The 27070-nt window shown below is 43.8% G+C and overlaps 1 protein-coding gene across 2 annotated transcripts in view; it reads right to left on the bottom strand.

The window, feature by feature from the left end:
• TULP3 (TUB like protein 3) overlaps window positions 1-27070 on the bottom strand; it is a 186380-nt gene that overhangs the window by 121595 nt on the left and 37715 nt on the right. For both annotated transcript variants that reach the window (XM_029599970.1, XM_029599971.1), the window contains exon 3: window positions 731-893. In XM_029599970.1, the coding sequence (XP_029455830.1) occupies window positions 731-893 (163 nt within the window). The remainder of the gene's footprint in view (window positions 1-730; window positions 894-27070) is intronic.

The raw sequence follows: 27070 nt of genomic DNA, 5'->3' as shown, positions 1-27070 counted from the left end.
TCATCTATACCGTCGTTAAGTTGGAAAACCATCACAATGGTTTACATATAGGCACGATAAAAATTATGAGTGGTATAGATTACAAATTAATCATGTGCCGCATAAATTACCGTGTGCCATCACGGTAATTTATGCACACATCTTTGGTTCACGCCCTGAAATGCCCATTTCCCACCCCTTTTTGAAAACTTTCGAGATGTGCACTCTGCAGGAGATATGTGCATTTCTTGGCAGCTTTTAAAATCCACTCAGCGCGCAAGAAGCCCAACTTCTTCACACATCCCCTAATTAACACACGTGCCAGACTTTTAAAATTCAGTTCATATTGGACAGGCAAATTTATATCAAGCTATTTCTGCAGATAAATCACTACTCTGTCTGAAAATTATCCTCCTTGCTCCTCCCCATGGAGCTGATTCTTCGTGTCATAGATATGAACACATGTTGCTATTGTCTGGTTTTTATTTTATCTGTGTTTCACATTTTATAAATATCTTGATTGTAGAATTTTGGATATGGCAGGCTATAAAGAAAGAAAGAAAGATAGGCAAGATAGGCAAGCCAGACTGCGTTGTAGCTAAAGTCAAAGTAAGGCACTTACAAGAACCAAAAAGAATGAATAAATCGCATGAGCTGCTTCATCTGCACCTTAATTCTTTATTTATAAATCCCCAGTTTAAGAACCACTATGCTTTGATGAACAGGAAAGTTGCTTGTTCTGATTACATACCGTCCAGTATTACATCATTCTTGACTGTGTTAAGCGATCCCACAAGGGGAGCCTGTTCCTCATTCCTCGTTGGCTTTGACCTGCGCACCTTCACTTCTGGGTTGGGCTGCACCATTAGGGGCTCCTGACGTTTCTTCTTCTGCTTTTGTTCCAGAAGGGCTCTCTATGAAAAAGAATTGATTCAAATGAGAGTACCAACACTATACAGAGGTCCTTTCCTACTGAAAAATGCTTTAAATGATCCAGCAGTTTTTGGTAGCAGGCCTCTGCTATGTTGTTATGGACTACATCAATATTAGTTACATAAATGTACTCTCTACCTGGGTGCTATCAAGCTAGAGTGAGAGTACACTGAAGAAATCTCATCTTTGTGTATCTTTCCTCATTCCAAATTACATCAAATCTTCACTGATGTGTACTTTGCTGATCGTAAGTTTGACTGTGCATATAAAACTGCCCCCCCAAACCCTAGACCACTACCAAAACCTCACCTCGAGTTTACTACATGACCCTCCTGTAGTGGTATATTAGATAACTAATATGTGTGCCACCCCAGAAGCTCTCTCCCTCCATTCCACTCTTCTCCTCTCTTCTCCCCCTCCCTCCCTGAAACAGGATTCACGATAAATATTGCGTTTCCCGTTTTGAGCATATTGCACAGCTTAATGCCAGGAAAAAAGGTGTAGTTATTTCCGGCATTAAAACTTGCAATAACGTGCATTATGCTATCGCATGCAACATTAAACATCCCTCATTTTCATAAACCATGCCCAAATTCCTCCCCTTTGACTACATTTTTGGAATTTGCATACGCATCATGCGATGCAAAAAATAATGCATGCGTTATGCATTATTGCGGGCCATAACACATTTTGATGAATGACCCCGAGAGTTAGTTATCAAAATTCATTAGGTCCCTAATGCGCATTAAATGAGGTCCAAAGAGCATTTTGATAAATATTGCAATGCAAGTTATCATGCAAATTTTAATTTGAGCATGAAAGTGGGAGGAGTAAATGCAAATTAGGGTCTCCTACCACATCCCACGATAGATTAACGCACAATAATGAAGGATTTAACGTTAGAAATAACTACACCTTTTTTTTGCGTGAGAGAAAAAAAGTTTTTATCATGCGACTGCGGCTATTGTCACGGCTCGTGGCTGTTATCGTGATTGATAAAATAAGGCCTTCTATCAGACACTCATATCACGCCCTCCTGGGCCAATAAAAACACCTTTTCATACCTGGCCTGTCTTCCTAAACCTATTATGTTTGTGGCAAGCTTACTTGTTAGGGGATACTGGCTGTTTCAGGATGCTCATCGCAGACAACAACCATCACCACCACAAGAACAGGCAAGGGAAGTTCCAACCCCTCCTAGGGAAGTTCCTGCACTGGAGCCCAAGCCACTGGACCCGCAGGGAGAGGGTCATGGCCTATGGCAGCGCTTGGCACACAGGCGGACATTGCGGAGGAAATACAGGGAGTGCATCTTTCCTCCATGAGCCTCATTGCTGGGCATGCCAGAAGATTATGTGGTTAGCAGGTATCGCCTCATCTCTCAGGTTATCCTGGAATTACATGAAGAAATCCAAGGGGATCTGGATGTGGAACGGTCCCACATTATACTAGGGCTCACCAAACTATTGTCCACCCTGCATTTCATGGCATCTGGCTCCTTCCAGATGACAGTAGGGGTCGTCAGAGGAAGGTCCCAATCCACTTTTTCCTGGAATCTGGGCCAGGTCATAACAGCTGTATCTGACCGCATTAATGGCTACATAGCATTTCCTCAGGGCAGACAGGATTTGATGGAATGGAAGAGAGGATTTTATGCTATTTCTATCTTTCCCAATGTTCTGGGAGCTATCGACTGCACTCACTACTATTACCCCACCCGTAACAGGGAAATCATCCGCAACAGAAAACTTTTCCACTCCATCAAATGGCAAGTGGTCTGTGACGCTTGACTGCGCATCCTTGACATTTTGGCCAGGTACCCAATAGCTGCAAATGATTCCTTAGGCAATCCGGCCTCTTTGAAAATTTTAAGGACAGCCTATCCAGTGACATTTGGCTCATAGGTAAGAGAGAGGCTTCTTTCTCTGGCTATGTATTTGCGGTAAACAGCACGGACATGGGTAGCTGTGGGGGATATAACAGCATTGCGGACATGACAATTGGCTTGTACAATTAGGTCTACATGCCATTACGCCAGGGCCTGGTTTTCTTTCCCCATGCTTGAGAGGCCTACTAATGCTGTAAAGACAAACAATGCACTTGCTTTAAAAATTTTTGTGTGAGCAGCCACTACACACTTTCTAGGGTTCATTTTAAACATTTGCCTTTTCCAATCTTCTCATTTGGAGCAGTTGAAATCTCCCCAGTTAATCACAACCTTTTAGTGTCCACACTGTTGCACTCCCAGGTCAGGTGTGCCCTATTAGTGATGGGTCAGTGAGGATGTTAGGCACAGTTTGTCTTACCCATCACACCGGTAAAACAGAAGCTGCAGCCTGTGCATTTTTTAGCTTAGTGCATACCACAAGGTGGAGGTTTTTCTGCTAGGACAGGTGTGGCAGAACTAATGTATAGTCCTGAGGGAAAGCAGCGTTGCTTACCTGTAAGAGGTGTTCTCCTAGGACAACAGGATATTAGTCCTTACACATGGGTGACATCATCAGATGGAGCCTGGCACAGAAAACATGTCAAAGTTGCTAGAACTTTGACTAGGCACATTGAGCATGCCCAGCATGCCTTATACCACACGTCCATGCGGAGTCCCTCTCCAGTCTTGTAATATAGAATAATAAATAGAATAAAAATAGGAGAAACCCAACTCTGTGGGGTGGTGGGTGGGTTTCATGAGGACTAACATCCTGTTGTCCTCAGAGAACACCTGTTACAGGTAAGCAACTCTGCTTTCTCCAAGAACAAGCAGGATGGTAGTCCTCGTACATGAGTGAATCCCTAGCTACAGGCTGCTCCCCAACACAAAAGGGGACCAACAAGCACCAACCAGGTGCTAACGGGTACAACAACCACAGTGCTGTTGGTAAAAGAGGGGGAAACAGCCTGAACCAAAACAATGGGCCCTAGGCAGGGAGATTTGGGTTCTACTTCTCAAAGAGATTCTGAAGGACAGACTGGCCGAACCTACTATCACGTCAATCATCCCTACCCAGACAGCAGTGAGATGAGAATGCGTGGAGAGAACTATAGTCACAGCCCTGCAGATCTCCTCCACAGGAACTGCTCGCAAGTAGGCCAATGACATTGCCATGAGTTTAAGAGAATGAGCCTGGACATGACCCCCCAAGATGCAGTCCCGCCTGGGCATAACAAAAGGAGATGCAGTATGGTAGCCAATTAGAAAGTGTCTATTTGGCAACAGCAACTCCCAACCTATTCCTATCAAATAAATAAAAAGTTGGGTGGACTGTCTATGGACTTTTGTCCGCTCCAGTTAGAAGGCTAAGGCTCTCTTGCAATCCAAACTGTACAGGACTTGTTTGCCTTGGTGTGAATGGGGCCTGGGAAACAAGGTTGGCAGGACAATTGACCAGTTAAGATGAAAATCCGTCACCACCTTAGGCAGGAACTTAGAGTGCGTATGCAAGACCACCCTATCATGATAAAACTTAGTATAAGACGGATAAGTCACTAAGGCCGGGAGCTCACAAACCCTGTGTGCTGAAATGATCGCCACCAAAAATATGACCTTCCAGGTGACAGGAGCAAGGCGACTCAAAAGGAGCTTTCATCAGCTAAGCTACCACCATGCTGAGGTCCAAAGACACAGCGGGAGGCTTCAATTGAAACAGGCCCCGCATAAAGCGTACAACTATCGGCTGTACAGAGATGGGCATACCATCTACACCTTGGTGGTATGTGCCAATTGCACTGAAATGAACTCTACAGAGTTGATCTTCAAGCCAGCCTCCGAAAGGTGTAGAAGGTAGTCAAGCAGTTTTTGCTGTGGGGCAGGAGAACGGATCTAGGGCCTTCTGCTCTCACTACACAGAAAACCTCCTCCACGTCAGTCCGTAGGACTTTCTAGTGAAAGGCTTTCTGGAAGCCACCAGGACCCGAGACACATCCTCAGAAAGATCGAGCAGCTGCAAAATTAACCTCTCAACATCCAGGCTGTGAGCGACAGGGCCTGGAGGTTGGGATGCTGCAGCCTGCCCTCATCTTGCTTGATGAGATCTGGGGGTGTCCTTAGACTAATCGGTTTCTGGATGGACAACTCCTGAAGGAGTGGAAACCAAATCTGTCTTGGCCAATGAAGGGCTATGAGGATTATAGTCCCTCGGTCCTCGCAGAGCTTCAAGAGAATCTTCGTGACTAGAGGAATCAGAGGATATACATACAGAAGACCCCTGCCCCAATGTTGGGCAAAGGTATCCAAGGCTGGTTTGCCATCTAACCTGTACAGGGAGGAAAACTGAGTCACTTTCCTGTTGCAGGGAGATGCAAACAAGTCCATATTTGGGCTCCCCCATAGGCGGAAGATCCGGTTCATTACCCCCTGGTCCAGAGATCACTCGTGGGGTCTGAAGGCATGATTCAGTCTGTCCGCTATCACATTCTCCGTTCCGGGCAGATACATGGCCCTGAGTACCATCCCTTGGGACAGGGCCCATGACCAGATCTGGACCGCTTCTCGACACAGGAGCTATGACTCTATGCCTCCCTGCTTGTTGACATACCACATTGCAAGTTGGTTGTCTGCTTGTATCAGGACAATTTTGCTGGTCACCCAATCTCTGAAAGTCCATAGCGCGTACCTGATTGCCCGGAGCTCCAGGAAGTTGATCTGATACCGTGCTTCCTTGGCAGACCGTAAGCCCTGGGTGCGGAGACCCTCTACATGAGCTCCCCACCCCAAGGTCGATACATCCGTGGTTAGGACAATTTGGGTAGGGGGATTTTGGAAAAATAATCCTCGTTCCAAATTTGAGAGAACCCGCCACCAGGACAAAGAATCCCAGACAGACAGAGTGACTCAGATGCGAGCCTGGAAGCTCTGAGTATCCTGGTGCCACTGCGACCTCAGGATCCATTGGTCTCTGCGCATATGTAAGCATGCCAACAGAGTAACATGGACGATTGCTGCCATGTGGCCGAGCAGCCTCAACATGTGCCGAGCTGTAGCCTGGATGCCGCTATGGATGCCAAGGTGACCGCCCTGGAGCACGGCAGGAAGACTCTTGCCTGAGCTGTGTCTAGCAGGGTTCCTATGAAGTCCAACTGTGGTGACGGGCTGAGATGGGACTTTGGGTAGTTGATGACTAACCCTGGTGACTCCAACATCTGGATGGTCACGCACAAGGACCAATCGGCCCCTATCTGAGAGGTGCTCTTGAGCAGCCAGTCATCCAAGTACGGGAAAACATGCACGCCCGGTCTGCAGAGGTGCACTCCCGCCATGACCAGACATTTTGAGAAGACACGTGAGGCCGACGCTAGCCCAACACTCTGTACTGCAAATGCTTTTTTCCCCACCACAAATCTGAAATTCATACTGTGACCCTGGAAGATCTTGATGTGAGTGCATGCATCCTTTAAATCGAGAGAGCATAGCCAGTCCCCTTTTTGCAAGAGGGGAAACAAGGTGCCCAGGGAAATCATCTTGAACTTTTCTTTTTTGAGAAACTTGTTCAAGGCCCTTAGGTCTAGGATGGGATGAAGTCTCCCTGTTCTCTTTGGAATCATGACGTACAGGGAGTAGAATCCCTGCCCTCTTTGCCTTGGTGGGACAAGCTCGACTGCTCTGGCCATTAAGAGGGCAGAGAGCTCCCAAAACAGAACCTCCTGATGCACTATTGGTCCCCAAAATGGGCACACGGGGCAATTTGGTGGGACACCCAATAAGTTTAATTGTACCCTTGAAGGATGATGGACAGAAACCACTGGTCCAAGGTTATACTGGGCCACCGATCCATAAAGAAACAAAGCCTGCCCTCGACCGTCGGGGGGGGGGGGGGGGGCCAGCATCTCGGGTACAGATGGCTGGCTTATGCTCTCTATGATCCAGTCAAAACCCGGTCCCAGGATTTGGCTGAGGAGCCGGCTGGGGTGTGGGAGCTCTCTGGTGCCTGGGATGGCCATGTGAGCTCACCCTCTGCGAACGGAGCTGAGGGGCCAGAGGATAGTACTTCCTTTGGTGGTAGTAAGATCTCCTCTGACCCTGCCTCGTAGACCTCCTGGCTGAGGAGGGTGAGTCTGAAGTGCTGGCAGAGAGCTGCTGAAGGGTCTCATGGTGATCCTGCAACCGGGCTACCATGTCCTTCACCTTATTTCTGAAGAGATTCTCTCCTGTGCACGGCAGGTCAGCGAGTCTTTCCTGTACTTCCAGTCAGAGATCCGAAGCCCTGGATAGCTTTCTTCTGCAATATGGGCATGCAATTGTGGTTGCAGCGTGCATATGCATGATGTCTGGGCCCAATTTCTGTACATGCTCTACTGTCAGTCTTCTAGGGGAGGAGATGCTGGAAAGTATTGCAGGTCTGCAGCTATATTTTTCAAATTAGAGTGAATATCAGTGTAAATCAATTTTCATCTTTTCAAAAACCTTGGAATTAATTGGTAAAATTTGGTTTAAACTGAAAACGAAGGACCCTATATATACATCAGATATCATTTGAGTTGACTGAAAATGAGAGACATTTTCATTTAACAGCCATGTTCTCAATACCATCACTTATGGAAAAACCATCACATCTGATGTTATAAAGGCCACAGTTAGCCAATGAAAAGAAATCTCTTATTTTCCATCAGCCCATATGGTATCCTAAACAGAGATCCTTATGCATTAGATTCTTAGATTTTTAATTTAGAACCACTATATCGCAAGAACTCTATATATAAGATACTAACACTGATTCACAAATCAATTGATGGAAAAGTTCCGGTATGGTTCAACTCAGTACTTCATATTTACAAGCCTTCTAGATTACTGAAGTCCTCAAATAAAGGGTTGCTTGAGATCCTCTCTTTAAAAACAGCACATTTATTTAAGTGCGTGAATGTGTGTTTTCTGTGGCAGGACCTTGTATAGATTTTCTCTTCCTGAATCTGTACGTTTACTAACAATTTTTTTTTTTAAAGGTGTTAAAAGCACACCTATATTGGGACTAGCTGATTATCATTGTTATGTAAGCTGATTTATTAATGTTCTTTCTTTTATAGTTCAACTAGCCGTTAAGCCCGTTAAAACGGGCGAGATTCCATTGGTCAGACCGGCATGGTTAGAGCCGCTCTGTTCTCCACAACTTCCCTTTTCCTTCCATCCCCTCTCATCTTTCCAGTCCTTCCCCTCTCACCTCATCTACAACCCCTTCCCTCTCCCAGCCCTCCTCCACTCTTTTTTCTCTTCTCCAGAACTTCTTACCCTTCCCACTTGTTCAGTCATATCCTCTTCCCTTTTCCCTTCCCCTCTCACCTTCCCCTTCTCCCCTCTCCCTCAGCCTTCCTCCACTCCCTCTTTTTCTCTACTTCACTTTACCCTTCCCACTTACATCCTCTTCCTTCCATCCCTTCTCATCTTCCCTTTCCTTCCCCTCCCACCTCCTCAACCCCTTCCCTCTCCCTCAGCCCTCCTCCACTCCCTTTTTCTGTATTCCACAACTTTACCCTCCCCACTTATATCCTCTTCCTTCCCCTCCCACCTTCTCCTCAACTCCGTCCCTCTCCCTCAGCGCTCCTCCACTCCCTCTTCTTCTCGTTGGCCCGCCTGACACTTAGATACCGCCGCCGCTGCTCCATGGGAGGTCTCCGGGGTTCTCGCTCTCTCATGCGCGCGCCTCTCCACCGGGCTCGTTGCTGGCCCGCCCGACGCTCAGTGATGAGGCGCGCACGAGAGACTCCCAGCGACCTCCCATGTCTATGTCTGTGCCGCCGCCGCTGCTTCTTCCCGCGTGCGAGAGAGACACCCCCCGGAGACCTCCGGTGTTGCCGCCGCTGCTCCTCCTCACCGTTTCCAAGTCCACTGGGCTCCCCTCTGACCAACGTGCTCTCTACTGCGCATTTGCGGCACGTCGGTCCAAGCCCATTTATATGGTAGATGACTTTTAGGCATATTTTCATTTCATTTGCCTAATATGTCTTTGGATAACGTCTTTAACATCTGATGTTTAGTTTGGCATTTATTATTATTTTATTTTGTGTTGCGTATATTATTTTAAGAGTGTTTTTATTGTAACGCACAACAATCTTACTGTAGAAGTGAATAATAAAACTAAAACTAAATCTCTTATTGGTTTTACTTCTAGGTCTGCTTTCTTTTTCATCCTTGTCAAGGTATTCCCTTTGTTGAAGAAGGTGACATCTATGGCACAGTCAAGTCTTGCAGTAGAGGGAGTATTTCCAGATAGAGAAGAGCAACACCTGCTTCTAGGCCCAAGGGGATCACTAGTGCAATCACTCAAATAACAAGGCCTCACACCAAAATGCTCCAAATAAAAGAAAATTTTACTGCGACAACAATGATTACAAACAACAAAATACACGATTTACAGTCACATATTATAAAAAATGTAGCACTTAGAAAGAAAATGTAAGAACAACTATCTAGCTGTAGTGACCACAATCTGAGATGGGGAAGGAAATAAAGTTATATTATGATGCCTTTTGTATTTGATAGACTCTTTTGCAGTTTGATTATATGCTGTAATTACTATGAAAATGTATTTAGAAAATAAAAAAATACAAAACTTAGAACTCTTAAAGTTTCATTGGCCTCTCTTTCCTCCCAAGAGTTCCTTAAGAGCAAGTTGAAATTTGTGTTTTGTTTCAAGTATTTGGAGATCTATCTGTGTTTTATCTTCTGTAATGATTATATAAGTTTAATAAAAAAAAAAAAAAAAAAAGAGCAATTGAGGGACCCTCTGTTGATTTTACAAATTCACCCTGCAACTCTGCTATCTCTTGGACTGTTGCTCCTATTCTCTCAAATGGGATGGAGACCTTCCTCTGGATGCAGATATTTCAGTAATTACAGTACCATATTTCTCCTATGTCTTAGGACAAGTGGATTCCTATCTTATTCTCCAGCTATAAGAGGGAAGGCAGATAGCAGGCCAGCAAACATGCTCCCTCTTGCAGTCCAATGTCTTCAACTCCTACTTGCACACACCCTCTAATGACTGTAGTTGAGCACTTTAAAATGTCAAGAAGATCTCCCTAATGGGGATGGATCATGCAAATGACTCCACATTCCAATATCTTCTTAAATATACCACTGCAAGGGGATTATGTTCCCCTGGTGAATAGAAGAGGGCGGGCTATAAGGAAAACCTAGGAAGGAGATCCAATATTTGTAAAATAAAGTCGAATAGGAGGCAGATTTCAACTCCCAGAGGCACAGGGGTTTTGAAGGGGGAGGAACTTCCCAGGCTTTGCCCTATCGAGAGAATGAGAGAGCCCAGGTGTGGTGGGAGTGTATGAGATTCCAGGGGATCGGGAACCTGTTTGCTATGGTGCACTTCGCCTATCGGGGCAGCAAGGCTCTAGACAGTTCTTCCCTATTACCTCCTATACCCACACACAATCCGAATTATTCAGGAATGACAACATGTTTTATCCACAGAATTAGACTTTTATTTGTCAGACTTTGCTGGCTTAGCATTTAGAAAAAGATAAACAGTACATATCTCTAACATCCTTGCTACTAAGCACAAGTTTATACTGAAAAAAGATCTGCATCATTAGTGGCTTTAAACATGCCAGAAACCTTAGCCTGCATAATATATATTAAGACCCTAATATCTTCAGGAGATTCCCTCTATTTACTTCTAGAGACATCTCTGACCTTTCCGCATCTACAGGGTTTAAACCCAGACTGGTTTTTTTTGACATTTTAAACCTAACTGAAAAACTAAGTGAGGAGAAAAAAGCTCCACGTGCGATCCTGCGCGCAGAAAAAAAAACAGACTGAGGAGAATCTGTTACTTTCCTGCGCGGGAACACACGCGTAGTCGCAGAGACCAAAAACTCTATCCTCTGCTTGGTAAAGCTCCGCCTCCCGGGCCTTGAATGACAGTTCCCATGACAGCATGGTTAATTCAGTCCTGCTATCAACGGGAAAGTAAATGTACACGTACTGTAAATGTGTGTAAATGCTGTGCTCGGTTCTACGCACAACTGCTAATTTTCAAAGCAGATTTACCCCTAAGTTATTCAAAAATTACCCTCTTAATTTATGTAGTAACATAGCAAATGATGGTTGAAAAAGACCAAATGGTCCACTTAATCGGCCTAGTTATCCATAGAGCATGATCACCTATACTAGGATATCATTCCCTATCTAAGACAATTTTTGTTATCTTCTTCCATTGTATTGTATCTTCCTTGGGTGGCTGAGCATGCAAGATCTCCTTTTCAATTTACATCTAGAACTTCTCCCCTCCCATCTCCAATCACAAGGTCCTACAATAATCCAGCCACAAAAACCAGCATGGCTGCTACCCAAACATCTAGATTCAGAGGTCCTCGTGGCTTTTCCGGATGGATCCTAGCCACCACCAACCCACTGCACTGATTTGGGTCAACAAGAGGAGCATGTAGCCTGCCAGAAAGACCCAATCTATATGAGCTCCTGAATTTCTGCTAGGCCTTCCAGTTATTCTAAATTTCTTTCTAGCTCCTTTCCAACAAGTTTTTTTCCATCTGTTCTTTTGTAGGGTCCTCGTTATCTCCCCCTAATCTCTCACCTTCAAACTGTTAGATTCTTTTCCATCTCTCCTAGCTCCCCCTTCCTCCTTAGATTCTTTGCTTTCACCACATTCCCAGGTTCTTCATCTCCCCCCTCCTATCCTTCAGGTTCCTCTTATTTTACTGGGGCATTGTATCACGGGCAGCACAGTGGCAGACAATCAGGGTGGGGACAGGTTGACAGTAGGCTCCATATCTCCTCTGCTACACTTCACCTAGGATACATGATTCCTTTGTACACAGGACACAGAGGAGGAAGAGCCGGAGAGACTGGACATGCATGTTTACTGTATCCCACACTGCCAGCCTGCCTGTTCCTGCTGCTGATTTGAGGTAGTGAGGTTGGGGGGAGAGGGTGTAGAAGGAGGATGAAGGAGGATGAAGAGAAAGATCAGTCTTTTAAACACAGAAATGTCTGTGACAGCTTTTACCAAAGTGATTTCCTGAATTCTGAAGACCTAACAATTGACACCCTTAAATATGGATCACCCCATCAGAACCCAAACTTTAATTTCAGAATTGTTGAAGGTGCTAAGAGAGAGTTTCAAGAGCTAACTAGTAACAGCTCCCTACGAATGAAAAAAATCTAAACCAAAGAGACAATTTTTATTTGTTTACCCAGTAAATGAATTATCTAAACAAAATGTGTCAGTGCAGGTATTCTAAAGCAGAATATTATTGCTATCAAACTACAGGATTTACAAGCTATCACATCTAGAGAGAAACCCACAATATGTACAAATTTATATGTATATGTCTTGTTTGCAGATTTATATACCTAGACTCATCAAAATGCCATAAACTTTACATGAGTAACGCCCGTGATAAAAACATTTCACTTGATGCACTCTCTTCCTGAATGCTATCAACCTAGGGCGAGAGAGTACACTGTAGAAATCTCATCTTTGTGTACCTTTCCTCATTCCAAATCACATCAGATCTTCCATGATGTGTACTGTGCTGTTTGTATGTCTGTCTGTACATGTAAAACTGCCCCCCAAACTGTAGACCACCACCAAAATCTCACCTTGAGTTTCTAGATGACCCTCCTATAGTGGTATAAATAGGATGACTAATATGTGTGCCACCCTAGAGGCTGGCTCGCTCTCTCAATCTCATTTCAGGCACAACGCATAGCTATCACAGGCATTAATAACGCTAGGAAAAAAGGTGTAGTTATTTCTAGTGTTATATCCCACAATAGCATGCACAACGCATGCGTTGTGCTATCGCACATAGCCTTAGCACTTCTCATTTTCATTTTCTCCTCCCCAAATCCACCAATTTGAATAAATTTCAGCGTGGGATGCAATAAATAGTACCTGTGTTTTGGCATTATCACAGCGTTAGGCTCTAACGCATTTTGATGAATGACCCTGTATATCTGATAGAGGTATAGTCTCCATGTACTACTTTTACTTCCACAGTCAAAATACTGTGAAAATTCTTTTCTTTATGCACACATAAATCACGAGAATCAGGGCTTTCTCAGTGGCAGGTCCACGACTATAGAACTCTTTGCCTGAAACTTATATGAACAGCATTGTCTTTAAAATCCTTCAAGAAGCGCTTAAAACTTATTTTTATGAACAAGCATTTCAGTAATAGGGTCCTTTTTTCACTTTTGAGTTGTTTTCTCTCTTTTTCTGAATCTGTAATTGTTTTTAGTCTGTTTTCAATCTACTGTATTATGTATGTATGTTGTAAATCGCTATACACTAACACATGAACTATGTGGGTTAGAAGAATTTTATAAATAAAATAAGCAAACAGTTTCAAGACAGCACTGTTCAGCCATTATATTGCTAATTTATGCACCTCAAATTGGTGTCCTGCATCCATTTCTCCAAATTATGTAAGCAATAATGAAAAACTGCAGGTGACATAAGAATTGTAAATTAAACAAAAACTTCACAATTCTGATTTTTATATATATTTTCTTGCTTCCTAAACTTTTTCTGCAATGTTCCCGTTTATTTACCTTTTGCTGTGATTCTTTTTTCTTTTTTTTGAAAGATTCACTGCATGATGAGGCTCAAAGCAATTTGTCCCATCTAAAACTGATTATCCCATTATAGCAACTAAGACCAGCAGCTGTGAGGAGGTGGAGCAGAATGATTACAAAGATGCCAAGGTTAATATCTCAATTTGCATACGTTTTCAGTTAGGAGCAGAGCACATGAAGGATGAAAAACAGTGAGAAAGGCAGATCTTGTGAGAGGAGAGGTCTGAAGCAAGGGATAAGTCAGGGTGTGAAGAGATTTCATATTCTTTCCAATCCACGCCCATTTCTTTTAACCTTCCTTCCCTCTGACTGTCAGCACCCTCTTCTTTTCTGAGGCCACCAAAGTCTGTGCATGGGGTTCTCTGCCACAGCTGATACCAACTGTGTCTACCATTCCTTCCCCACCATAATTGCTAGTACAAGCCCCATATGCACACCAGCAGCCCCTCAGGCCAAATTTTCACCTGTATGCCAAAGAGTCTAGGAGATTGGCTCCCGATGTGGCTATTAAACACAACAGTCAGGGATGTAACCATGTCCAGGATATACCTCAACCACAACTAGTGGAAACTGGAAGTGTGATGGGGATGGACCACACCACATATTTTAGTTGGACTATACTTCCTCTGTGTACATGCTACATCCCCTGTCAGAGACATAAGATGCTGAGCATAATGGACTTTTGGTGTTTATTTATTTAAAAATTTTTCTATACCGTTGTTAAGTTAAATACCATCACAACGGTTTACAGAAGGGCACGATAAAGAGAAATATGGGTGATATAGATTACAAATTACTCGTGTGCCATCATAGTACGGTAACAATTTAAAATAATAAACTAGGTGTGTAAATTAAACCTGACTGTTAGGAACAAATTAGGCAATTTGATTTTAACATTAATATGCTTATGTAGGTTACCAAAAACTTCTAGCTTGGTGCATCCTTATCGCTCAACTATTTTTCTCCTTTTCTTTATCTTTATAAAATGCTTGTTTAAAAAGCCAGGTTTTCAGATTAGTTTTGAATAATTTCAGATTTGTCTGTAGCCTTATTTCGAGTGGCATGGTATTCCAGAGTACAGGACCAGCCAGTGACAGTGCTCTTTCCCTTACTTGCGTGAGATGTGCTGATTTGATAGAGGGGACAGTTAGTAGAGCTTTATTTGCAGATCTCAGGTTTCTTTGTGGTACATGCACGCGCAGTGCCGTGTTAAGCCAGTCAGCTTTATCATCGTGGATTAGTTTATGGATTATACAAAGTGCTTTATATTGTATTCTTTGTTCAATTGGAAGCCAGTGGAGTTCAGCAAGTGTTCCCGTAATATGATCACTCTTTTTTTTGCCTGTCAAAACTCTGGAAGCGGAATTTTGCAATATTTGCAGAGGCCGAATTGTAGATTGAGGTAGTCCTAACAGCAGGGAGTTACAATAATCTGTGCTAGCGAATATCATTGCTTGTAGAACTGTGCGAAAATTGTTAATCGTTAGAGGTTTTAGTCTTCTTAGGATCATTAGTTTTGCATAACCTTCTTTTATTTTCTGTGAGATGTGTTGTTTCATGTTTAGCTCAGAGTCAATTATTACTCCTAGATTCCTAACTTTTGTTGCTAACTCGGTGGTTTGAATATTTTTGATTGTGAATGTTGGTTGTGTGTGGTGAGTGTGGTGCAGTATACAAATTCTCAACATTTCTGTTAAATGTGTGATTAAATTCTGCTCAAAATGGGCCTGGAGATTTTCCTGATGACCCTGGCAGCAAGTCAGAATGACAGATTGCAGTCACCCTGTGAGAGCTTGTATCTCCTCTTCTCAAATAAAAAGCAGCTTACTGCACTTATTATGCTTCTTTTTAACAGTTCTTTCAGATACCTCTGACCTAGACAAATCTTTCCACATAGATAAGTGAGCTTGTTTATCCACCTGGGGAGCTACATACTTCTGGCTAATTTTCAAACAGCCTGCATTAGAAAGTCAGCAAAAAACCCCATTCATTTTCAAAGTTGGCTTAAGCGCACAAGTCCTCTATAAAAAATTATCCCTCCAAATTTACTTGCACAAGTTACACCTGCTAAAACGTCCCCACAAATCTTCTGTGAAGGTTTACGCACATGCTTTTCAAATTCCAAAAGTATGTGCATCAGTCCAAACTCCTTAACTTCGTGCCCAGAATGCCTCAATCAGTCTGGGTAAAAATCTTGTGTAATTTACCTGCATATTGGGTGAGCAATTTGTAAATGGCCATTTCTGCACATTAAACAGTGCTTTATCCACAGAAGTCCCTTTGAAAATTACCCTTGAGTTTTTTTTTTGGTACCAAGCATTAATTTACTTTTGTGGGCACAGGACCACATACATATGTGGACCAGCACTGAAACGTAGAACATTACAGCAGATGAACACCCTATGGCCTATCCAGTCTGCCCATCCACACCTCCCATTTATCTTCACAGTTCTTCCCCTCCCTTTGAATTTGCCCCATGCTTTCTTGAATTCCAACACTTTCCCTGGAAGGCCATTACACATCCACTACCTTCTCTTTAAAGAAATATTTCCTTAGATTACTCTCGTCTACCTCCTATTACTTTCATCCTATGACCCCTCATTCTAGAGCTTCCCTTCTCTTGAAAGAGATCTGATTGCTGTGCATTGAATCACCGGAGGTGTTTAAATGTCTCTATCACATATCCCTTTTCCTTCCTTTCCTCCAGGGTATACATGAAGTCTGTTTCCATATACTTTATGATGAAGGCAGCTGATCTGTCATAATCTATCCTGTTTATATCCTTTTGAAGGTGTGATCTACATAATTATACAAAGTATTTCCAATGATCTCTTACCAAGGACTTATATAGAAACAATATCACCTCCTTTTTCCAGCTGGCGTTTCCTTTCCCTATGTATCCAAACATACTTTTGGCTTTTGCTGTTGATTTTTGATGGTCAAACATGAAATAGGTATATAAGGCACCAGATATAATCACCTCCAGATCCAGCTCTTATTTTATGCATAGAATTTTACCCTATATACTGTAATGTAATACTCCCTCTAATTTTTCCCAAGGTGTGTGCAAGCATACACTACTGTTGGGTGCATAATTTTGGCACGCGAGTAGGGAAAAGGGGTGGGGTGCAGGGGGAGGTGAAGCAAATCGGGGTTCTCCTCTCCACCTTCTTACATGGTGAGGAAGTAGCTGAAGTGGTGATGCTTTGCGAAGGATGTGGGATTCTAACCACCAGTGAAATTCCTTTCTTCATTTCCTGTGACATATTCACTAAAAAGATATTAAGGGCCATTGGGAGTGGACTCATTGAAAGAGTCATATGTGGAGGTGTGTTAAATAATACTACATGACCCACCATCATCAAATGGCTGCTGTCTGATCTGTGTTCACTGATCATTAAACCAGGGACCCGAGAGTGTGTATTCATTGACGGGAGAGATATTCTCTCCTGTAGCAAATCTATCCATTTTCCGATGAATTTGTTTTTCTGAAATGGAACTAGGGTTGAATTCTTGAAATTTATTAAGAACCCTAGGGACTGAATGAGTTGAATTATCTTCTCTAATACTGACAGTACTCCCTTCTAGACAGTTACCAACCATAAGAACATAAACTGTCATGCTGGGTCAGACCAAGGGTCCATCAAGCCCAGCATCCTGTTTCCAACAGAGACCAAACCAGGCCACACGAACCTGGCAATTACCCAAACACCAAGAAGATCCCATGCTACTGATGCAATTAATAGCAGTGGCTATTCCCTAAGTAAACTTGATTAATAGCAGTAAATGGACTTCTCCTCCAAGAACTTATCCAAACCTTTTTTGAACCCAGCTACACTAACTGCACTAACCACATCCTCTGGCAACAAATTCCAGAGCTTAATTGTGCATTGAGTGAAAAATAATTTTCTCCGATTAGTCTTAAATGTGCTACTTGCTAACTTCATGGAATGTCCCCTAGTTCTTCTATTATCCGAAAATGTAAATAACCAATTCACATCTACTCATTCAAGACCTCTCATGATCTTAAAGACCTCTATCATATTGAATTTTGTAAAATTTAAAATTGAGAAATAAAGAATTAAAAAAAAAAAAGACCTCTATCATACCCCCCCTCAGCCGTCTCTTCTACAAGCTTAACAGCCCTAACCTCTTCAGCCTTTCCTCACAGGGGAGCTGTTCCATCCCCTTTATCATTTTTGTTGCCTCTCTCTGTACCTTCTCCATTGCAACTATATCATTTTTCAGATGCGGTGACCAGAATTGTACACAGTATTCAAGGTGTGGTCTCACCATGGAGCGCTACAGAGGCGCATTACCCCATTGCTCAGCCTTCAATCCGGATCCATCTCACTTAGTGCAACTTCACCTGGAAATTGAGCCATTCCTCAGACAGAGGGCGATAGAACCTGTCAAGCTTAATCAACATGGCTATTCTAGTCCTGCTACTCTATTATCCCCAGAAAACTGGCGGATTGGGACCTACCCTGGATTTAAGAAATTTGAACAAGAATCTGCTGTGTTAGAAATTTAAAAGGAACTCCCTTAACACAGTCTTACTTTTCATCCCAGGGTAGGGGGAATGGATGTGTGCTCTGGATCTGAACAATGCCTATGCTCATATACCCATCCTACCACCAACTTGCACTACCTACACTTTCTGGTTGAGTTTTCTCACTACCTGTATTGAGTACTCCAATTCGATGTGTCAGTGGCACTGAGGGTCGTCAAATTCCTGGCTGTGGAGGCAGCACATCTTAGTCATCAAGGCATCTATATATTCCCTTACCTAGATGCATCAGTGGTGCCAAGGGCTGATGTTTCTTTGGCATCAGGTGTGCTGCTGGTTCCAACGTATGACTTCTTTTTATTAGCCCCCACAACCTCTGCAAGGCCCGCGATGGGCTTGTTGATGCCTAGGAATTATGCTTTTTCTGTTTGGCCAACTGAGAAGATGGAGAGTCCTGAGGGTTGCTCCAACAAGGAGGAAGACTTACTTGAGGAGTTCCTGCTCAAATTGGCTCTGGGGGAGTCTGAGGAGGCTCCACTCTGGGAGAAGGATCAGCTGTGGCTCTTCAGAGACTTATGCAGTTTCTCCATCTTCCAGGCCCTAGACGTTTGAGAGCACGGAGACATCCCGCCGTAATGGTAGTAGTTGGCAGGGTCATGATTCCATCCTAGGCACTGGTAATAGCTGTTATGATCATCTGTAATGGACATTTTTTTTTATTGAATGCATAGTCCCTGAAGTCACATACAATGAGTTTCTTGGTACCAGATATTTCTGCGAAAATTTTTTTTTTTTTTAAATAGTACTGAAAAGTGTCGTTTGGGGGCTACCTAGGCACAAAATAATTGGGAAAAAAAATGATGAAATCAATTAAGAAAAAATACAGAGAGAAAGGGTTTACATCTGTGCTGTAACTCAAGATGAAAAAAGATTGAGGGAGCTCACCAGGCAATGCCTGAGCGGGTACTCCCACCCATGCTCAGTAGAGCAAAAGCTCTATGAGCTAAGAGAAAAGGGTCCCTTCAGCACCTTCTGATGTTGTCACCCCATGGGATAAACACTATGGATCCATAAAGTCTTGAGGATGTGAATGAAGAGAAGAGGAATGGGGTGGGCTTGCGGGAATGTCAGCTACTACCTAGTGATTAATACCCTTATTCAATAAACACACACGGTTAATGCAACTCCAACATTGCTCTATGCTTCAACGGCAAGAGGAAATGTGGGAAAAAGGATTTGCATTCACAGATAAGCGTGGCAGTAGCTTGCTTGTTGCGGCAGTTACTACCACGAACCAATTAAGCCTGATACTTCACTTTGAATACATATTTATTTATTTATTTTATTTATTTAAGGTTTTTATATACCGGCAATCATAGAAACATAGAAACATAGAAATGACGGCAGAAGAAGACCAACCGGTCCATCCAGTCTGCCCAGCAAGCTTCACACATTTGTTCTCATACTTAACTGTTTCTCTTGGCTCTTAGTAATCTTATGTTCTAATTCCCTTTTCACCCCCACCATTAATGTAGAGAGCAGTGCTGGAGCTGCTTCCAAGTGAAATATTAAGTTTGATTAGTTGGGTAAGCGGCAGCATAGCTCTCTGCCATGAAGCAGAGGGCAATGCTGGAAATGTGTGAAGTATCAGTTTTTCTTTTCCCCTGTCATTGAAGCAAGGAGTCATGCCGGACATGCACCGAAAGTGAAGAATGCCTTGAAAGTCACATTAACTATCATCAAATATTGAAAAGCCTAATAATTGGTAATACCTATAAGCCCATGAACCCATCCCTGTTTTTTTTTCTTTTTTTCTTTTCTTTTTTTAATTGGGAGATGGATGCCCTTCATCCTTCTACTCTGTGAAGGTGGACACCTACCACCGGCCACTGGCATCCCGCTCCGTTAATGCCTCTGTGGCTACTGCCGCTCCATGCAGTGTTTTACTACCTGCTCTTTATATGCGTCCTCTAGAACTGATGGATCCCATCCCTGGGTTTTTTTATTATTTATTTAATTGGGAGATGACAGCCCTCCATCCTTCCGCTCCGTGAAGGTGGACACCTACCACTGGCCACTGGCATCCCGCTCCGTGAATGCCTCTGTGGCTACTGCCGCTCTGTGCAGTATTTTACTACCTGCTCTTTATATGGACACCTACCACTGGCCACTGGCATCCCGCTCCGTGAATGCCTCTGTGGCTACTGCCGCTCCGTGCAGTATTTTACTACCTGCTCTTTATATGTGTCCTCTAGACCTGATGGATCCCATCCCTGTTTTGTTTTTTGTTTTTGTTTTTTATTTAATTGGGAGATGACAGCCCTACATCCTTCCGCTCCATGAAGGTGGACACCTACCACTGGCCACTGGCATCCCGCTCCGTGAATGCCTCTGTGGCTACTGCCGCTCCGTGCAGAACATATCTTGCTGGTTTACATGAAACGGGAGTGCATTAAATACATCAAACTAGAACTCAGGTGACCGAAAGTACAGTTACAATTAACAAGGGTGGCAGAACTTGGTGAAGAGGAAGAAAAAGGAAAGAATAAATGGTTAAACGATATACAAGTCACATTACAAGTTATGTACAAGTGGCATGATTAATGGCTGAATGTTTTGAGGAGTCCTTGGGTTGTGTCATTAAATTGTGTCTTGGAAAACTTGCTTGAATAACCAAGTCTTAAGTCTTTTCCTAAAAGTTGGGAGGCAAGGTTCCAGTCTGAGATCTGTGGGCAATGAATTCCACAGAAGGGGGCCAGCTGTGGAGGTGGCGCGATCTCTTAGGGTAATGTGTATACAGCTCAGCTCACTGCTTCAACGGCAGGGGGGAATAAAGAAGAGAGGATTTGCATTCAGACAACCAACAAAGACTAAATTGCACAGGCTGGATAAACAAATAAGCGTGGGAGTATTTGCGGCGGTTACTACCCCTAACCAATTAGGCTTGATATTTCACTTTGATGCAGCTCCAACACTGCTCTCTACATCAATGGCAGGGGTGGAAGGAAATTAGAACCAAAAAGTTACCAATAAGGGCCCTGGCCTCAACGGTCAGAGAAACAGATAAGTATGAGAAAAATAAGTGTGAAAGCTTGCTGGGCAGACTGGATGGGCCGTTTGGTCTTCTTCTGCCGTCATTTCTATGTTTCTATGTATCATGGCTAATTCAGCCCTGTTTGTCAACAGATTAACCTAATATGGTTATTCAATAAAACAATTATATACCACATTGCGTTTTTTTAAATACAATAATAGCAGCATGTCATTTTTTCACCCATTCCCCAGCCCCCAATGCTTGCTCTCACTTCCCTTCCTGTTTTAGAACAGCGTGGCTGCTTTTACACATCATTCCAGATATTTAAAAAACACAAATGTGCTGCTCTCCCAGCCCCTTAACCCCTCCAGTCCCCCCACTCCCTGGACAATCACATCCATCTATAAAGCTATTAATCTATTGATATTGGAATTTCCCAAGAAAACTGCTTAAGAGTTTACAGCCTACATGCTGCTCAGCCATTGCTAATCCAAACATGAGATAAGTAAATGTAAGATATATTCCAGAACTCTCCTCAGTCTGTAACAAAACTAGCTGGTTACTTCCAAGTAGTTGCTGTCCAGGGAGGAGGGGCAGGTTCACATGGCTGATTAATCCTGCTATCTATGGAAAACACCATTTACAGTAAGCAAACACTTTTTTCCATTGATAAGCAGGCTGAATTAGCCATGCTGAATGGGGAGTCCCAAGTATAGTCTTTTTCTCTTCTCAGTTTCCTTTTTTCACAACCCGGACTCTTACGTCCTATTGAACTGTAAGCTGCAGCTGCTTCATCTAGGCAGTAGTGAAACATGAAAGTGCGAATGGATGACCAAGTGATGGCTCTGTGTCAGGGTTTCTGAAATCAGGGAAACCTACCCGAAGAGTGGCACAGGACTGTAAGGCAGGACTCTGTACTAGAAAAAAGGGCTGATCTTCCACCTAGCCAGCCCCCTCCCCAACAGATTTAGCCCTTGGGCTCTGGGAGCCAGTAGGTTTTTGCGGTGGCAGTACATGATGGTGAGTCCATACAAGCTGAAACAAGACTAGACAAGGCAAGGCAGGACAGGCACAGCCAGACAGGCAGGCCAGGCTTGGACAGGCTGGTAAGGCTAAAACATGGGAGTACAGACAAGGTCACAAAATGCAGACAACGCTTGGACACAGAGTGCAGGCAAGGCAAGATACTGGGCAATACCTGAAACTAGACAAGAACACTGACTGAGGCCAGGCAAGGCAAGGCAATGACAGGACACAGGTACAGAGAAGGGCTGGGCAGGGCAAGAATACAAGGGCAGGGCACAACAAGCCTAAAAAGGACAGGACAGGACTTGGACAAGACAGACCAGGACAGGACTTGGACAAGGCAGACTAGAGCAGGACTTAGACAAGGCAGACAAGAGTAATACAGAACAGAGAACATAGAAGCCCAAAGGCAACAAGGCAAGGTGCCTGAAAGCACTAGGCTACAGGAAAGCCTAGGAAGGCCTTGAAATGGCTTAAGACAGAGCAGGCCCGAAGGCCTCAAGGCTACAAGGCAAGGCAAGGAGCAATAAGCCCAAAGGACACAAGGCAATGGAAGGAACGTGGGCCAGGTCACGGAGCCAAGGGTGACACCGTGAGAAGGCAAGGAGGTTGTGACAAGGCAGGGTTAATAGGACTAGAGCTTGCAGGTGGTGCAGGCAGATAGGAGACGCTTGGCAAGGCTGGAAGCTAAGCTTGCTGGAGGCCTCTGCTGGTGGGGAGGCATCATTGCAGAAGGCAGCAGGATAGGATGAGGCTGAGTAGCAGGCAAAATCCTAACACTCTGCATATGTCCTCAATGGCAATATTATTCAGGTGCAACTGATGCAGCTGTTGCACATACCTGATGCGCCCTCACTGGTTCTGAAAGGTGGAGCAAGTGTGTGGCATAGCAGTGACCAACTATCACACATGCTATAAAGTTTCAATGCTCAACACCATAAAGTCTCAATACATAATGTTCCTCAATACATAATGTTATAAAGTTCAATGTAATATGCTATTACGTTCAATGCAATATGTTATATAGTTCAATGCAAAATGTCAAGAAGTCCAATCTTAAATGTCACAATGCTCTAATGTAAAACAAGAAGTCTTCGCCAATAGACTCCTCTGTAGCACTGTAAACCGGTGTGATATGTATAGAAAAATAAATAAATAAATAAAAATTGCAGGCCATGATCCAGTTAGAGAGTATACTCTTTGCCACTGGGACACCTAGTCTGTTTGGATCATAGAAAATGAACAGTTGAGCCCCTTTTCTATGAGTCTGAGTCCTTCTTTTATAGTATGCCAGGGCTCATTTGTAATATAGTGTATCTAGTATATGGAATATTTTTCCCTTTCATGCTCGTATGGTTTTGGGAACAAAGTTGGAAGCAAGGTGCACTGATTCAAGTGGAATGGCGATTCCCACTTTTGGTAAGAATTTTGGGTGGGGACTGAGGGTCACCTTCTTGTGGAAGAACTGGAGATAGGGCGCAAAATGGACCAAGGTCTAGATCTCACTTATTCTGCATGTGAAAGTTACCGTTACTAAGAAGATCACCTTCCAGGTGAGGAACTTCAACAAACTCAACTCCAAGAGCTCAAATGGAGGCTTCATTAGAGACAATAGAACTATGTTGATATCCCAAGGAACTAGGGGTTGCTTCACCAGGGATCATAGGTGAAGACGTCCCCTCATGAAGCGGGAGATTAGCAAGTGTGTGGAAACTGGAGCTCTATTTTCTGGATGCTGATAAGCCACTATGGCGCTCAAGTATACTTTTACCAAAGTGGTGGAGAGTCCAGTTTGAGAGAGGTGGTATAGATAAAACAGTAAATGTCAGGGTTCACAAGTGAATGGGTTCAGAGAATGATGTGTACACCAATTGGCATAGCGACACCTTTTGATTGTGTAATTACTATGGGTGGACAGCTTTCTTGCCAAGAGAAGGATGTCTTGAACAGAGTCTGGTAAGTTCCAGTGCACGAGAGTCACGTACTTAACATCCATGTAGTTAGATTTAGAGTTGAATGCAATGGATGGAGAAGCCATCCCTCCTCCTGTGTCAACGGATCTGGTTTGCTCCCAAGGTGTTGTGGAGGGGAGGCTGAGTACTGTACGAGATAGCCATAGTATGTGTATCTTGGCCAGGCAGGGGCTATTAGGATCATTTTGGCATGATCTTGTATTTATTTTTGCACTGTCCTGGGGATTAGCGGTAACAGAGGAAACACATAGAAAAGACCCTTGCTCCAGGACAACAGGAAAGTGTCTGGCACTTTTTTTTTTTTTTTTTTTTTACACCAGAGGAAGAGGTAATTTGCCTTTAGCAATCCCTGAGTGGGAACTGACTCCTGGCTTCCCTGGTTCAGGGACCATTAGGCTGCTGCTGCGACTACTACGACTTTCTTGGTGAGGGTTGTGGCAAATTGAGCAGAAACTGTGAACTGTTTTGTTTTTCTCCATGGAAAACAGGTCTATCCACGGTTGACCGCAACGCAACCGTAATGCTGGAAGATGTCGACAGCTGTCTGCTCCAGAGACCATTTATGTGGGCGGAATACTCTGTTGAGGCGGTCTGCCTCCACAATTGCAATGCCTGGCAAGTATGTGGCTTGCACAATTACTTTGGCACAGTCTACGCAGTCGCATATTTGTAAGGCATCCTCGCAGAAGTTTCATGATCCTGTACCTGCTTGTTAGTTTACATAGAACATGGCTATTTGTTTGCTCGTGTGGCTCATCAACGCCATTCCCTTGTGGAGGTGTTCAAAAGCTCTGAGAGCGTTTGGCATGCACCTGATTTTCAGTAGATTGATGGACCACATTGTTCTTCATGATTCCAAAGACCTTGTGTCTTGTACTGGAGGAAGTAAACACCCCACCCCAATGTCTAAGCATCCATTTTCGATGTAAAGGAGCACCTTCTTCCGATATGTTTGCCTGTTGCCACCATCTTGTTTCCTGTGCCACTGATTGAGTTACTTAAATCTGTGTTGACAACAGTTGAAGGAATTGGCACCATTACTCTCCACTGTAAACAACACATATGGAATCGTTTTAATGAGGCTACATGAATGGCAGCTGCCATGTGTCCGAGTAAAACCAATACATGGTGAACTGCTGTTCTCTTGCATTGCAAAAGTCTTTTGGCCAAAATGCAAAGTTTGAGTGCCCTCTTGTGGGGGAGAAAAGCTTTGGATCTGATAGAGTCTATTTGTGCTCCTATGAACTGCAGTTGTGCTGGGTGGAGCATTGACTTTCATAATTTATGAGAAAACCTAAGGTTCCAGGCAGTGAATTGTCATCTCAGAGTGAGAATGCAGTATCCATTCATCTCATGCCACTATCAACCAATCATCCAGATAGGGAAAGAGGCGTACTACGGAATGACATAGGTATGCTAGAGCCACCGCTTGGGATTGCGTGAAGAATCTCAGGGCAGATGAGAGTCCAAACAGGAGGACCTTGTATTGGTAGTGTATCTGTCCAACCCTGAAGCAGAGGTGGTGCCAACATGAGGGGTGACCTGGGATGTGTGCATATGCATCCTTTAGGTTGAGAGAGCACATCCAGTCGTTGGGTTGGATGAAGGGTAATATGGTGCCCAGAGATGTCATTTTGAAATTTTCCCAACGCAGATGCCTGTTTAATGACCTGAGATTCAGAACTGGGTGAAGATCCCCTCTTTCTTGGGGACAAAGCAGTAATGTGAGTAGTACGCCTTGTTGTAGTCTTGGCATGGTATCTCCTGTATTACATTCTGGTGGAGTAATGTGTGTGCCTCGAGTCAGGAGAGCTAGATGATCAGGATTTGGGGGTGAGAGTGAGGCAATGTCATTTGGCGGGAGAAGTTGAGATGGTATCCTGTTTGGATTATTTTGAGGACCCATTGGTCCGTTGTTATTTTTACTCAGGTCTGAAGGAACTTTTGTATTCTGCCCCTGAATGAGGCAATGGCTGTGGCAATGGACTGGTTAAAAACTGTTGTGGTTTTGTGGGAAGTTGTGGCTGACTTTGATGTGCACCAGTTTGTCCGGCGTCCCCTTTGGTGAGCGGGATGTGGATGTATGTTGCGCTGGTTGGAAAATGGGTAGTAGTATGGTTGTTTATACTGAGCGAAGTAAAGTTGATTACTTCCCCCAGTTCACTCTGTGTCAACAGTCACATTCTGCTCCTTGATCTGAGTGACTGTTTCCCTTAATTTTTCTCCAAATAAGTGTTCTGCTAAGCATGGGAGGTCAGCAAGCTTTTCATTAAAGTCCTCTCTTATGCTGCTTGCTTGCAACCAAGTCATTCTTCTGTTACATATGGAGGCCACCGATGTTCTGGCCGTAGTGTCAAATACTTCATAGACTGATTGAAGGAAATGTTGCATACCTTCTTCTAGGCTGTAATCTGTCCTCTGCACTCTGACCAGAAATAGGGCTTCAGGTTCTGCACACAATCATATAAGTACTGGACCATGTAGAATTGATGTGGTTCTTTTCTCACACCTAACATTATCCCCTGGAAGACTTTTTTTGCCGAAGTCGTCCAGCACCTTGTGATCATTACCCGGTGGTGTGTTGGAATGCAGCCTGGGCTTTTTTCATTGTGGCCTCAACTCCTACCGAGCTGTGTGGTAGTTTTACTACTCCATACCCAGGGGATTTTTTCAATCTCAATTTTAAGTCGACTTTTCTAGCCATTTCTGGTTCCAAGAAAGGGATTTCCCATATCTTCAGGAGCACCATGTCAAGCACATTGTGGAATGGTAGAGTAGAAGGTTCTGCTGAGTTGTCAAGAATTTTGGGAAATTCCATGACCACTGCCCATGGGTTTGGCTCCTTCCTCACCTCCAATTTGAGGGCAGAGCCCACTTTCTCCGCAAACCTGGAGTAAGTTAGATCCTCTGGAGTTGATGTGTGCGCTGGTGGTTCTTTTGGGGGATCAGTTGGTAGTCCTGTGGAACTGCATGGGGACTCCCCTGGGGAATGATCTGATGGAAGGTATGGAAGCAGTGAATGAAGTGGTGAATGGTCTCCTGATGAAATTGGAGGAGGCGGCAATTCCTCCAAT

The sequence above is a fragment of the Rhinatrema bivittatum genome, chromosome 4, assembly GCF_901001135.1.
Source record: "Rhinatrema bivittatum chromosome 4, aRhiBiv1.1, whole genome shotgun sequence".
Taxonomy (NCBI): Eukaryota; Metazoa; Chordata; class Amphibia; order Gymnophiona; family Rhinatrematidae; genus Rhinatrema; species Rhinatrema bivittatum.
Note: the sequence above shows the minus strand (reverse complement) of the source record. Positions and strands in the feature narration are given on the sequence as shown.